The sequence below is a fragment of the Thamnophis elegans genome, chromosome 7, assembly GCF_009769535.1.
Source record: "Thamnophis elegans isolate rThaEle1 chromosome 7, rThaEle1.pri, whole genome shotgun sequence".
In the NCBI taxonomy this organism is placed as follows: domain Eukaryota; kingdom Metazoa; phylum Chordata; class Lepidosauria; order Squamata; family Colubridae; genus Thamnophis; species Thamnophis elegans.
The window spans coordinates 10,424,994-10,439,920 of record NC_045547.1 but is presented as its reverse complement, the minus strand read 5'-3'; the positions used below and the strand labels follow the sequence as shown (position 1 = coordinate 10,439,920).

At 41.2% G+C, this 14,927-nt stretch overlaps 1 protein-coding gene across 1 annotated transcript; it reads left to right on the top strand.

Moving 5' to 3' along the window:
- Positions 1 to 1,562: 1,562 nt before the first annotated feature.
- On the top strand, positions 1,563 to 13,512 carry IAPP (islet amyloid polypeptide). The gene is made up of 5 exons (XM_032221093.1): positions 1,563 to 1,642; positions 2,227 to 2,271; positions 5,436 to 5,610; positions 6,361 to 6,428; positions 13,171 to 13,512. Exons 1-5 carry the CDS (start codon positions 1,563 to 1,565, stop codon positions 13,340 to 13,342), a joined length of 540 nt encoding a protein of 179 aa, XP_032076984.1. The 3' UTR covers positions 13,343 to 13,512.
- The last annotated feature ends 1,415 nt before the right edge of the window (positions 13,513 to 14,927 follow it).

Genomic DNA, 14,927 nt, shown 5'->3' with positions numbered 1-14,927 from the left:
TTGTTGGAAGAAATCATTAGGGCAGAGAACCGGTTGTTAAATTATTTGAATCCCACCACTGCCACAAAGCCACACCCAGGTTTCAGGTTTCAAGTTTCATTTTATTTATATGAAAGAATCGGTAGTTAAAAAAAAAAAACTGAACTCTTCCGTCAAGATCTTATTCAAACTTACTTTTTTCTTTTCTTTTTTTTAGGCCAAAGACTTTGAAAGAATACAATAAATTTTGTAAATAAAAATAGTGACAGTTCATAAAGATGTCTAGGTGCAAATAGAAATACACGTCATTTCCATAGCAAGGGAGATAAAGCAGGAATGGTTGAAATGGATTACTTTATTTAGAGAGGAAAATATGTTCTTATTTGGATTCTGGAATTTGTGCTTGTGAAGAAGAAAAATGATCTTGGTTTTGTTGATTAGAAAGATTTGGTGTTACAGAAATGGCTAGTTACATATAAATGTGTAAAAGCAAAAAAGTTGAGGCTGGGGTGTGTTTATTGTGTTTTTGTGCTGGGAAGAGTTAGAAGTCAATGCCCCCTTTTCTTTCTTTTCCTCTTCCCACTTGTATCTCTCTCACCCCCTTTCCCCCCCGTCCCCTTTCCCGCTCTCAATTTCCTTTTTTCTTTTTTCTTTTTGTATTTTATACAATAAAATAAAAATGATAAAAGGACCAAAAAAAAAGGATCTTATTCAAACTCATTTTATTGTTGTTATTATTCAGGCATAATCGATTAACGCATCACTTTGCAAAGGTGCCCAAAATGGACTCAACTGAAGTTTAGCGGTGAGCAAAATCAGCCATCTCTGGCTTTTTACTAGGGTATTTCCCTCTATGGGGACAGAGGTTAATGATAGAATCTTTCTCTAAAAATATATCTCTCTCTCTCATGCACATTCTCTCTCTCTCTCTCTCTCTCTCTCTCTCTCTCTCTCTCTCTCTCTCTCTCTCTCTCTCTCTCTCCCTCTCTCTCCCTCTCTCTCCTCTCTCTCTCTCTCTCTCTCTCTCTCTCTCTCTCTCTCTCTCTTTCCTGCTTGATGTCAGAGCTGAACAAAGTACGAGGGGGTATATAAGAGCAGCATTGTCTGCCAGCCAGAAAAATAGCGACAAAGACTATTGGATTAGAAGAGTGGGATTCAACCTGTCTTTTTCTGCCGTTGCAGGGACCTTCGCTTGACTTTCCAGGTAAATCTCAGGTGGGGAATGTTTTGTCTTTCTTGTGACTCTTTGGAGAGATATAACGCAAAGATAAACAGGAGAGGAAAGGGACTTGGACCCGATGCACAAAAGCAAACTCTTTCCAGCCAGAGAACAGAGGAGATGCCCTCCTGTTTTGTAATTTTCTTTTGGGTAAATTCATAAAACTCGGATAGGAAAATTGAGAAGGTTAAAAACTGGGGCTCAGGTGAATACCCATCATAGCTTTTAGATTTGCCATTCAGCAGGAGAAGAATCCTGGAAAATCGATATCGGGGTGCATGTGTTTGTGTTTGTAATTTGTTAACTTGGCTTTTTAAATTCTTTTTTTTCTCCCGTCTTTCACCCAAAGGCAGCCAAAAGAGAAATGTGCAGTCTTAAGGGACCTTTTCTTTTCATCATCTTGTCTCTTACTTTAAACTCCCTGGAAGCAACGCCAGTCGAAAGGTCAGTAACTTTAAAGCTTATTCCTTTCCTGTTCTTCCTCCTCCTCCTCCTCCTTCCTCTTCCTCTTTCCTTAAGATACCGCACTTTTGTGTAGTGTTGCATAAACCATTATTTACCACAAAAGCAGTTAGTCTGGGGATAAAGATGTGGATAATCTTTATGATTATCTTATGGCTTATGAAGGAGAGATATCCAACCTAGAAATAAGGAGAAATGTCCTCACGGTGAGAACAATGTTATCAATTAGAATGACTTGCCTTCAGAAGTTGTGGGTGCTTCTTTATCACTGCAGGTTTTCAAGAAGAGACTGGACAGACATTTGTCCAGAATGGTAGAGAGTCCCCTGCTTGGAGAAGACCTCCAAGGTTCCATAATAGATTCTGATTCTGATTCTGATTCTACTCTACTCTATTCTATTCCTTTCTGATTCTGACTCTGATTCCATTCCATTCTATTCCTGATTCTGATTCTGATTCTATTCCATTCTATTCCTATCTCTATTTTATTCTGTTTTTATCCTATCCTATCCTATCCTATTCTGTTCTATGCAGAATGGGAAATTTCCTGTTGATTCTCATTTAAAGGCTACTTTCTTTGGCTTTATCTTATGGGACATCCAACCGACAATTGTACCTCTGATGGTGAGATGCAACTCATGAGAACATGCTTTTTAATGACATTTATTAGACAGAAGGGGTGCCCCCAAACTCATGGACTGACACAGTTGTTCCATAATATTTTTAATGGACAGGTTTCCCATTTTCCCAGCTATAGATAGACAGGTAACAAAACCCTTCCCTTTTTCTAAGATGTTAACCCTTTTCTATGTATTATTAGGTTTTTTTTAAAAAGCAAAACTGTAAAGCAAAATTTCAGCACCAAATAGGTGCACCACAAATTGAATTACCCTTTTAAGTTGATTCTACTTTAACTATATCCTTGATGGAGATGGACAGTTCTAAAATATCATGATAGTTAGCTAGATAAATAGCTAGAAAAATAGCTAGAAAAATAGCTAGAAAAATAGATAGATAGATGATAGATAGATGATAGATAGATAGATAGATAGATAGATAGATAGATGATAGATAGATAGATAGATAGATAGATAGATAGATAGATAGATAGATAGGCAGAGATAGACAGACAGACAGACAGACAGAGGTAAGTAGGTAGGTAGGGATGGATGGATGGATGGATGGATGGATGGATGGATGGATAGATAGATAGATAAATAGATAGATAGATAGATAGATAGATAGATAGATAGATAGATAGACAGACAGACAGACAGACAGACAGACAGACAGAGGTAGGTAGGTAGGTAGGTAGGTAGGTAGGTAGGTAGGTAGACAGGTAGATAGGTAGATAGGTAGAAAGGTAGAAAGGTAGAAAGGTAGAAAGGTAGAAAGGTAGATAGGTAGATCAATCAATCTCTTAAAGATTATTCTATCCTACAAGGAATGGCAATACTTTTTGAAGTTTTACTGGCCGCAATATTTCTTCCTTTAACTTTATATATTGAATGCTTACCAGTATTTCTGCCTTCACTGCTGTCTGCTCTATAAAAAAAGCTATTGCATTTAATAAGAAGACTTGAATGTCTTTAAACCCATAAAAACCTGGGCACACAATGTCTCATTTCTCCTTTACGTTCATCTGAATTGGAATCTGTTTCCCCCAGCCATTTTAAACAAATAAAAAAAGGAGAATTTGTTAGAGATGGACTCAATATAATAATAAAAAAAGGAGGGAGGTGGTATTATATTTGTAGACAGGTAAAATATCAGAAAGTTCCTCCATACTGGCTTTAGATTTTTGATTCAGCTTTTTTTTAGGAGCAAGCCTCCATTACTGTGAGAAGATTAAAACAAAGCATTTGTTTCCTTTATACTAAAACATTCCCCACCCAGAGGTTTTAATCTCAGTAAAAGTGGTAAAAAGCTTGGAAATTTTGAAATAAACCGACACTTATTCCCATGTGAGATTCCTACCTTTTTGAGAAAAGTCAAAATAGTCACATTTTGTTACTCACCTGTAGTTCAGTTTAAAAAGTCATTTTGAATGATCAATAGGTATATAATAGAGATCACCTTTAAAGACTCTTGATCTCTACTCATTTTGATTATTTTAGCTAGGTTTAGTTAATCATAGTGGATATAAAATAGTTCTGACTGTATTAGGAGATGGTAGCATAAAATAAATGTTGAAGCTAATATAAAGGAAGATTATTCATAGTGAACCCCTTTGGATTTCAGAAAAATCTCTCGAAACTAAGCAAATCTTTTTTCTAGATCATGGGGAAAAAACATCAGCCAGTATAAACCAAGGCAGGACTATCTTTGCTTAATTATTATAGATCTCTTAAATCTTAGATAAATGTGATGGGAGTTGAATTTGATCTAAAAAGTTCCTGATTTCCTATCCTGATTTAAATATTACATAGATAGATAAATTCCATAACAGATTCCTAGGTTTTTAATACTGTGTGTGGACTTAAACTGTACAAATTAGCTACTTATGCAAAGTATATGCAAAACAACTTCTTGTTTTATTAGCTTTTAATATTATTTATTCCATTTAGACCCCATCTTTCTTCCTTCCTTCCTTCCTTCCTTCCATTCTTTCTTTCTTCCTATCTCTCTCTCTTCCTTCCTTCCATTCTTCCTTCCTTCCTTCCTCTCTCTCCCTCCCTTCCTTCTTTCTTTCCTCCCTACCTCCCCCCTCTCCTCCCCCCTCTCTCTCTTTCTATTTTCATGGTAAGGTGGCTCCAAATATACTTAAACAGAAGGAAAATAGTTTGTGTTTATTATTTTTTAATAAGGATACATGTTGTCATCTCTGTATTAATGCCAACCATCAGAATGCAAGAACATAATTGTGGCACTTACAGGATTGATGTCACAGCATACATCAACATTTCGATATCACTTCATTTTGTTACATCTGGAGAATGGAAACCGACAATTTCCACAGATCTTCCCTCCCGCTCAGCAGTTAAATGAAATTAATGCATTTTTGGAATGCGCTATTACCTTTGCAGCAAAGATGACTGGGAAGTTCTTTAAACTGGGTGACTTTTGAAGAGGTGAAACTCTGATTCCCAGAATTTTCAGCAATAGAATAGAATAGAATAGAAAATGTGGAATAGAGTAGAGTAGAGTAGAGTAGAGTAGAGTAGAGTAGAGTAGAATAGAATAGAATAGAATAGAACAGAATAGAATAGAATCTCTCTTTTTCTCTCTCTCTCTGTGTATACATATGTTCATATGTATATACATCATACACACACACACACACCCCAGGGGGGGGGGGGTTTCTGCTGGCATTACTGCCAGTTCTGTATGTGCGCGATTTGCGCACATGCAGTTACCTCTAAATAGGCCTGTGCATGCGCAGAACATTAAAAATATCAAAAAAAGATCTTGTGGTGACCGGGGAACCGGTTCGGGGGCGTGGTAAGCATGCTTTCCCTACCGGCTTGGCAACCTAGTTGCCATTTTTACTACTGGTTCCACCAAACTGGTGCAAACCGGTAGGAAGCCACCTCTGACGCACATACTATTAGCCAGTTTGATCTAGTGGTTAAGGCATCAGGCTAGAAACCAGGAGACAGTGAGTTCTAGTCCTCCCTTAGGCATGAAAGCTGGCTGGGCGAATTTGAGTTAGTTATTCTCTTTCAAGCCAACCCCACCTCACAGGGTTGTGGTTGTGGGGAAAATAAGAGGAGGAAGAAGCATTAGGTAAAAAAAATACCCTAGGTTTTTATTTTGACGGCATGGATAAACTCTAGAGCGAGTCCAAAGAAGATTTACCGAGATAGTGAAAGGACTGGAAACCCAAGTCCTCCTAAAAGACCTAGAGATGTTCAGCTTGCAGAAGAGAAGTTTGAAAAGGGACTTGATAGCTGTCCTCAGCTGTCACACTATAAAGAAACACTTTGCGTTCATTCTCAGTTGCTCCACAGGGTAAGACCAGAACTAATGGGATGAAACTTCCAAGGATGAAGAAGCAGTTTAGATATTAGGAAGAGCGCCTTGACAGTTAAGAGTGGTTCCTTCCCTTGCAAACAGAGGCTGAATCAGGATTTCGACGAATCCTGCAGTGTCCAGCGCCCTGGACTTGATGGCAACCAATCCAACATTCATTCTGTGATGGAATTTTTTTTCCCAAATCAAAGACAGGACGTCGGTCATTATTAGTTGCTTCAGAACAACAGGCGGAACAGCGTATGTCCATCCTTCTCTTACTTGAGAGCTTCTGAGGAACACATAATGGCGGGTCATCATGGAAAGCAGAAAGCCAATGAATTAGAGCAGTGTTTCTCAAGCTTGGCAACTTGAAGACGTCTGGACTTCAACTCCCAGAATTCCCCAGCCAGCAAATGCTGGCTGGGGAATTCTGGGAGTTGAAGTCCAGACGTCTTCAAGTTGCCAAGCTTGAGAAACACTGAATTAGAGTGTTCTAGCAAGGCTGTGTTCTTCTTAGGAATGACGAGGCCTGAGAATGCTTTGGGACAATTGTAATAGGTTTGACATCATGCCTCCAGTCACAGTTTCATGCGCAAGGAATAAGGCATGAATTGTGGACTTCTGGCATGCAGAAGTGACATTTATATCGCCTCAATGCCAACTGGAATTCAACAACAAATTACACAAGTGACCCAACTTATTAAATCATTCTGTCACCCCGCTATGGAATATGCTTTCTATTAATAGCCCAATGGCTTGTATGATACTCAGGACACTGTTGTGGCCGCCAGTGGAGCTGACAACAGATTCAGACAGTGAGGAGGTTGGGGAGGAACATGGGCCAGTCCTGGAGTCTGGGGAAGGCTCTGATGAGGGCTCTGTGTCGGAGGCAGAGAGGGGGCCAGAGCCGTATGCCAGTTATCAGCTGCCTTCAGAGTCAAACATCAGTGAGGCAGATGAACAGCTGGAGCCTGTTCCCAGTGTGCACATGTGCAGAGTTGCCAGACGAAAGGAACAGCTAAAGAACAGGGGTTGACTTGGGAGGAAGGCCACATGCGGAGGATGAATGGCCCCTCCCAGAGGAAATAAAAGAGGAGTGAAAGGGGAGTGGAGTTTGCAGGAGACGATTAGTTCGCTTAATTGTTTCGTGACTCTCCAAGATTCCTTGCCAGGTTTTGCAGATATCGGCCTGGCAGCTCTCCAAACCAGATAAGATCTGTGACTGTAAATCCTCCCTTGAAAGACTTTGCTGGATGTGAATGAGCAGAATTCGCAGTAAATTAATAAAAGGGGTTTTTTTTGTCGGAACCAGGAGTTTGCTTCATGCTCTTGGGAAGCCTAGGTCAGAACATCCTGCTTGATCAGAAGGTTGGACTAGAAGACCTCTAACTTTATGACCCAGGAGAACTGTGATTTATCGAAGATTTCTGTGGAGATACTCAATCATCCGGGCACTGGTTGTCCCAAAAGCAATTTTCTAAAACGCAACTGGATTTTCTTGTTTATTTATTTATTTTAATTGAAAGTCGTGATTCAATTGGCAATTCCCATGCTCATTTATTGGGACAACTCACCTCAACTGTAGATGGGCAAGGAAGAGTGTGAACAGAGCTTGAGAAATCTGTAGATAGATTTTTACCAAGCACAGGAAAATAGACAATAGCAGGTGACTTTTGTTCTAATTCTTCCCATGCTCTCAGCAAGTGCTCTAAATAGCCTTTAAAAGCTCATCTGAAGCTAAACATTGAGTCACTGTTGCCTCTTAATGACTTAATGATAGTATAATTTTACCTTTTTGGCTCTATCCTGAAGGTGCTGCTTTGGGGGGGGGGAAATCACATCTAATCTCTTTGGTACATTCACCTGCTTGCATGTTTAACACAGATCTGTTTGTTCATAGCAACCTTCCACACGCTTGTGGGTTTCTGTGCCGATTAGGTCTATAGCACTCATGAAATTTGGTCAGGAATTCAAAACGTTACACTCCTAACACAACTGGAATACACTGTTCTGATGTAGGCTTCCCCAAAAAGCACGAGGCAGAGTGGTGAAAACGGCTTTTATTAAACAAATGTGAATTCTTCTTATTCCCATTCAGCAAGGCCTGGCAAACAGTCTTTCAAAGGAATATTTATGACTATAGACCTTATCTATCTTGGAAAGCTGCCATGTAAATATTTTGCAAATGAGGTCTGCAAGGAAAGGCTTGGCACAGAGTCTCTGAGATTCACGGACAGATCTTCACACTCCTGAAATGAATCTAACCACCAAACGAATGAATTGTTTCCTGCAAAAGCCCACTCCTCTTTCGCTCCTCTTTTATCTCCTCTGGGAGGGGCCATTCACCATCCACCTGTTGCTTTACTCCCAACTCTACCCCAATTTCTGAGTTTTTCTTTTCTTCTGGCAGCTCTGCGCATGCGCACACTGGGAACAGGCTCCAGCTGTTCCTCTGCCTCACTGCTGTCTAGTTCCGTAAGCACTAGGGATTAGTGGATTGGTACCAGGGGTGGGTTCCAGATGGCACTACTGCCAGTTCGCTTGTGTGTGCGCTTCACACACATGTGCAGTGTAATTAAAATTGTTCTGCGCATGCGCAGAAATGAAAAATAAGATGGCAGCCAAACCACTACAGATTTGACTGAATCGGTCTGAACAGATAGGAACCCACCAATGATTGGCACCATGCATTAAGCCACAGTACAGTGGCTAATCTGTAGTGAACAAACCAAGGTTTATATTTAAGAAAGTTTTTAAATTGCCACGTAGTAGAAACTTGGCCTGCCCTGCGTCCTTTATCCAAAGCCCAGTGCCTTCTTCCATTTAAACCTACAGAACACCTTCTAAAATGGGAAACTTTTTAACATTCTGAAGGGGAATAAAAATTAGCACTGCAGCCGAGTATGAAAAAGAATGATTTGTGTACAGAAAGCCTTGCTTTTTAAGGGGACATGGTGGCTGAGAGGCTAAGATGCTGAGCTTGTCGATCAGAAAGGTCAGGAGTTCAGGAGTTCAAATCCCTGCACCGCATAAAGGAGTGAGCTCCCGTTACTTGTCACAGCTTCTACCAGTTCGAAAGCACATAAAAATGCAAGTAGAAAAATAGGGACCATCCTTGGTGGGAATAGAACAGCGTTCCGTGAGCCTTTGGTGCTTAGTCATGCCGGCCACATAACCCCGGAGACATCTTCAGACAGCGCTGGCTCTTCGGCTATGAAACGGAGATGAGCACCGCCCCCTGGAGTCGGGAACAACTAGCACATATGTGCAAGGGAAACCTTTACCTTTAGTCCTTGATTTATGACCAGAATTGAGCCCCAAATTTCCATTGCTAAGCAAGGCAGTTAAGCAAATTTTGCCCCATTGTACAACATTTCTTGCCACCGTTGCTAAGTGAATCACTACAGTGGTTAAGTTAGTAACACGGTTGTTAAGTGAGCCTGCCTTCCCCACTGACTTTGTTTGTCAGATGGTCGCAAAAGGGGATCACATGGCCCAGGGACCCTGCCACCGTCATAAATACATGCCAGTTGCCAAGTGTTTGAATTTTGATCACGTGACCACGGGGATGCTGCAAAGGCCGTAAAGTATGAATAACGGTCGTAAGTCAGTTTTTTCAGTACTGTTGTAAATTTGAACGGTCACTAAACAGATGGTTGTAAATCAAGGATTATATGTACTCAGGGATGCTAATTTTTTGACTCCCCTCGTTCTGCTGAGAGTCAAAGGGGATCAAGCAGCAAATCAAATAGTGCAAACTGTATTTTTCTGTTTTGTGAGCCTTCTGTTAATTGAGAATCCTGAAAATTGAAATCCCAACCCTTTCAGCGCTCCTCAGGTTAAAGATGCATGTTTTTCGAGGCTGAATAGAACTGTGATCGCCTTAATAAAATCTACAAAGGAAATCCTTTCTTTCTGATACATGGAGAAAGATGCATCAAGGGGTTTATAAGAGTTTGTTTTCTGTATTACCGTATTTTTTGGAGTATAAGGCGCACCGGAGTATAAGGCGCACCATGATTTTGAAGAGGTAAATTTTACAAAAAGCTTTTGCACTCTGCAGACCTACCAAACCCTCTGCAAGCCTCTTTTTTTTATGAGAAACGGGGCATGCAAAGAGTTTGAGAGGCCTGCAAAGTGCTCCTGGGGGGCTGGGGGGGCACAAATGAGCAAAAAACGCCCCATTTTTCACTCGTTTTTGCCCTCCCCAGTCCCCAGGAGCACTTTACAGACCTCCCAAAGCCTCTGCACAACCATTTTTCTGAAGGTGGCAGGGTTTCGGGAGGGCAAAAATGCTGTATTTGGTGTATAAGGTGCACCCAGATTTTCACTCTCTTTTTCGGGGGGGAAGGTGCATCTTATACTCCGAAAAATACAGTAAGTACGACTATTGATTTATTTTATTGATTTATTTCATCAAGCATGAATTAGATAACAGATATAAGTATATGTATGAATACGAATACAAGGGAATATTAGGGCAGGGACGATAGGCACGCTGGTGCGCTTATGCACACCCCTTAAGGAATGGGGTGAGGTCAACAGTAGACAGTCTAAGGTTAAAGTTTTGGGGGGTTGGGAAAGAAACCACAATGTCAGGTAGTGCATTCGAGGCATTGACCACTCTGTTGCTGAAGTCGTATTTTCTGCAATCAGGATTGGAGCGATTTACCTTAAATTATTATGTCATTATAATATTACATTCATTTTTTTAAAATTTAATTTAATTTTTAAATATTAAACGCACGTCTTTCCCCCTAGCCTGCTGTCAAAACTCCTTCAATAAAATACTTGGTTTAATTCAGACGAAGTCTGCTCAAGATGAAACTCACTTTTGATTTCAAGAATGTTCACGTGTCTCCAATTTTTAAATAAAAACGTATCACCCACCAACACCAATAAGATTGGCCCGGTCTGGAACAAGGTAGGCAGCCTTCATTTAGCTTCAATACAACAGTGATATTGGTTTCACAAATTGAGTTTCATAATTTGCTCACCTCTTCCCCCCTTCACAAAGAAAACCAGCCAGTTGTTCCCAGAGCTTCTATCATCTTGATGGGATTCCATCAAACTCCGGAGGCCTTTCTACACCTTTTGTCCATTGTGTTGCCTCTTCGGCTACAGCATCTTTTTGAAGATTGTTCCCACGGATAATTTCCAAGAGATGATTGGTCTATCAAGTACCTTCACAGACAAATAAGGCAATCTTATACTTTGGTGGCATGGAGAACTCGCTAATTCGGCTCTTGTCTGTTGGGTTTCAGGCCAATTTGTACCTGAAGGGGGAAAAAAATCAGACTAGATTTGTGCAATGTAGACGCATTCGCTTTATGGGTAAAACATTTGACACGTTGGCGAAGTTTTCTTATCAATCAGATCGAGAAGGAAGTTTGGGATCTGTGCACCTGCAAAAAGGTGTACCAGCAGGACTCCAGAAGTTGTGAATGCTCCAACACTGGAAGTTCTTTTTTTTTCCAGAAGTTTTTTTATTTGTTGTTCTCTTACATACAATTAAAGGTATACATTCACATAATTATTATTCTTTTTTACATTCGGCCTTCTTGTGCATTTGTTATTCCCTTTAAAAGGTTACAATATACAATTTGGGTTGCTTTGTTTACCATCCCTCACCTGTTTTGACACCACCTTATTTTCCCTTTCTTTTCTCCCTCCCTCCCTTCTCTACTTCCTTCCTTCCTCCTCTCCTTTCCCTTCCTTCTTCCCTTATCTCTCCCCTACTCCTCTCTTCCTCTTCCTACCCTCTCTCCTTCTCTCTCTCCCTTCCATCCTCCTCTCCTTACCGCTATCTTTCTTCCCTCCTCTTCCTCTCATTTCCTCTCCTCCTCTCTTCCTTTCTTTTTCTATTGTAGGTGTCTCTTCCAGCTCTTAATTTTTATTTTCTTAGGGTGGTATTTCCGCAAACCCAAAAGTAGCTGGGTATCATTTCTTGTTCCCTTTCCTTCTCAAATCTATCCTGATTATGTTCCCCCCTCCCTTTGTATCTTACTTTTGAATATATATTTAATTACTATTATTTTCTTTTCTATTTCCCCCCCCTCTTCCCTCCCTTCTTCTACTTAATGGCGTATTGTCTAGATTCCATATTTCCAGTTCCAACACTGGAAGTTCTTAAGAAGATGTTAGATAACCATTTGTCTGAAGTATTGTAGGATTTCCTGCCTAAACAGCGGGATGGACTAGAAGACCTCCAAAGTCCCTTCCAATTCTGTTATTGTGTTCTGTTATTCAGTTCTGAAATGCAAGAACTCAGCTTTGTAGTAGGCTGCTCATTTTCTATTGAATAGTAATTACTATTTTAGAAGTAAACCTAGAACAAAGAGGTTCATTCTCTATAACTAGCTAGATATGTCCATTCAAAATATTCAATTTTGATCTACTTACTGCCCACTACACCAAAAATACCTTCTCAAATTCTGCAAGCATCCCATGGCTATTAAATTCAGTGTTAGGGTTTCCTCATAGGTGGAGAATATTAGACCTAAGGGTCTGTTGCAGAGAAAAACACCCATTTTTTTTTTCAAAGTCCCAATTCTCCATCAGTTGTCTTCCCAGCTTTAGGAATGGAACAGCTACAAATACAGCTGTAACAATAAAGGAGAATAATTCGTTTCCTGATGATGTTACCTAGTTTGGGTAATGAAACATCTACAAGAAAAAAAAAACCAAGCTCAGAGAGCACCAAGGACCTCTCATGGCTGTAAGGTAAAAGGTAAAGTTATCCCTCGCACATATATGCTCGTTGTTCCCGACTCTAGGGGGCAGTGCTCATCTCTGTTTCAAAGCCAAGGAGCCAGCGCTGTCTGAAGACGTCTCCGTGGTCATGTGGCCGGCATGATTAAATGCCAAAGGTGCACGGAACGCTGTTACCTTCCCACCAAAGGTGGTTCCTATTTTTCTACTTGCATTTTTACATGCTTTCGAACTGCGAGGTTGGCAGAAGCTGGGACAAGTAACGGGAGCTCACTCCATTACATGGTGCAAGGGATTCGAACCGCCGAACTGCCGACCTTTCTGATTGACAAGCTCAGTGTCTTAGCCACTGAGCCACAGTCGCAACGGTGGTTAGAATGTAGTATTGCAAGCTAATTCTGCTGACTACGAGTAGTTCGATCTTGATGGGTTCAAGGCTGACTCAGCCATCCATCCTTACGAGGTTGGTAAAATGAGGACCCAGATTGTTGGGTGAAAGATGCTGACTCTGTAAACCGCTTAGAGAGGGCTGGAAAGCACTGCGAAGCAGTATAGAAGTCTGTTATGCTCTTTGCTGTTGCTAAATGCCTTCAAGGAGAATTAGAAGGTGACGTGACTTTCATCCCTGGAGTTTACACGCTACCTGCAAAAGTCATCCCAAAATATTGATAAGAATAAATACAAAGCATTTATTCAAAGCATACAGTAACCTGTTGTACGTTGTAAAATGACTATGGAAGATGATCATCTTGGTGTGTGTGTGTGTGTGTGTCTCTCTCTCTGTTTGCTTTTATTTATTATTTATCGGTTTATTTATTCCATTTATTTGCTTTTAATGACCAACAGCCACCACCTGGACAAACGGAAGTGCAACACCGCCACATGTGTGACACAACGCTTGGCAGATTTCCTGGTCCGGTCCAGCCACACCATCGGGACCATCTACTCGCCTACCAATGTAGGGTCCAACACTTATGGGAAGAGAGGCAGAGAACTTCCCAACTACCTACAGCTTTAAGAAGGCAGGATGGCACAACGGTGGCGGCTCTCGCTAGAAATTGCTCTTCCTGCCTCTGGGTCTCTATGCTATAAAGTCCTGGTCCTCTCGGTTTTCCATTCGTTTCGTTTCAGCAAGGCCGACATTCAGGGGTGGGTTCCTGCCGCCATTACTACCAGTTCGGCGCCCGAAAAATTTTGCTCTGCGCGCATGCGCATTTGCACTTAAAATAGTCTGCGCATGTGCACAACATTAAAAGGGGGGCAATTACATTTTTGCAATGAAGATTGTTCTGCACATGTGCAGAACAGAAAATCAAGATGGCGCCGCCAAGGATACAACCGGTACGGTCACGTGTCCGCCAGAATTATTACCTATTCGGCCATACCATACCGTACCGGTAGGAACCCACCCCTGCTGACATTTCGGCCAGAGGCTTGAAAATTGGGTTGTCTGGGTCACTGCTTTTGATCACTGGCTACCTGCTTATATCTCACAGTGCCTTGTTTTCCCCTGTGTGTCTTTGATGGATGTGACTTTCGTGGATTTATCACACTGCTTTGCTGGGAAAATGATCTGCCAAGGGGGGTCCCTGGGCTGCTGCTCTGTTGTCAACATCCTTGTGAAAATCCCTCTGTTAAAATAAAATAAAATAAAATAAAGGGGTGTGGGGGAAAGATTAATAATTCTCATAAAAACACATGAAATCTGAACATGTGAGTGGGCTGCAAGTATGTTTTTTTTTTCTTTTTCTTTCTTTTTAATTAAAATGTTTAAAAAGACAAAGTGTGAGAGATATATGTCTTGGGAATATCATCTTAATGGGGAGGGAGTCAGCCTGACTCATGCCAGCTAATAAATAAATAATGAAGTACCATATTTTTCGGAGTACAAGACGCACCAAGATTTTGAAGAGGTATTTATTTTTTAAAGGTTTTCCACCCTGCAGGCCTCTCAAACCCTCTGCATGCCTCATTTTATTGTGAAAAATGGGCCATGCAGAAAATTTGAGAGGCCTGTAGTGTGCTCCTGGGAACTGGAGGGGGGGCAAAACCAAGAAAAAATGGCCCATTTTTGTTGAAAATGGCCCGTTTTTTGCTTAAATGGGCCATGCATAGCCTTTAGGAGGCTTGTAGAGTGCTCCTAGGAGCTGGGGGAAGGGCAAAAATGAGCAAAAAATGGCCCATTTTTTGCTTGTTTTTTCCTCTTCCAGTCCCCAGGAGCATCCTAAAAGCTATGCATGGCCATTTTGGTGAAGGGGGCAGAGTTTCAGGAGGCCAAAAATGCTGTATTCAGTGTATAAGATGCACCCAGATTTTCACCCTCTTTTGGGGGGAAACAGGTGCATCTTATACTCTGAATAATACAGTATTTATTGATAGATCCATGGGTGGGTTTCAAAAATTTTAGCAAGGGGTTCCCTGCCCTGTTGCTGGGTAGGCATCCTTCACCATGACTGGGGGGGTGCCCTCCCCAAGCTCTGGAAGCTTTCCTCGACTCTCTGGGAGGGTGAAAATGGCCTCCCTAGGCTCAGAAGACCCTCTGAAGGCCAGAAACGGGCCCGTTTCCAGCCTTCCTGAACTTGCGGTAGGCCCATTTTTTGCCC

Coding starts and splice junctions, on each gene's coding strand:
- IAPP (XM_032221093.1), top strand. CDS start 1,563: ATGTGCAGTCTTAAGGGACCTTTTCTTTTCATCATCTTGTCTCTTACT. Junction 1,643..2,226: donor GAAGCAACGCCAGTCGAAAG/GTCAGTAACTTT, acceptor TCTCATTTAAAG/GCTACTTTCTTTGGCTTTAT. Junction 5,611..6,360: donor ATTCTCAGTTGCTCCACAGG/GTAAGACCAGAA, acceptor TTCTATTAATAG/CCCAATGGCTTGTATGATAC.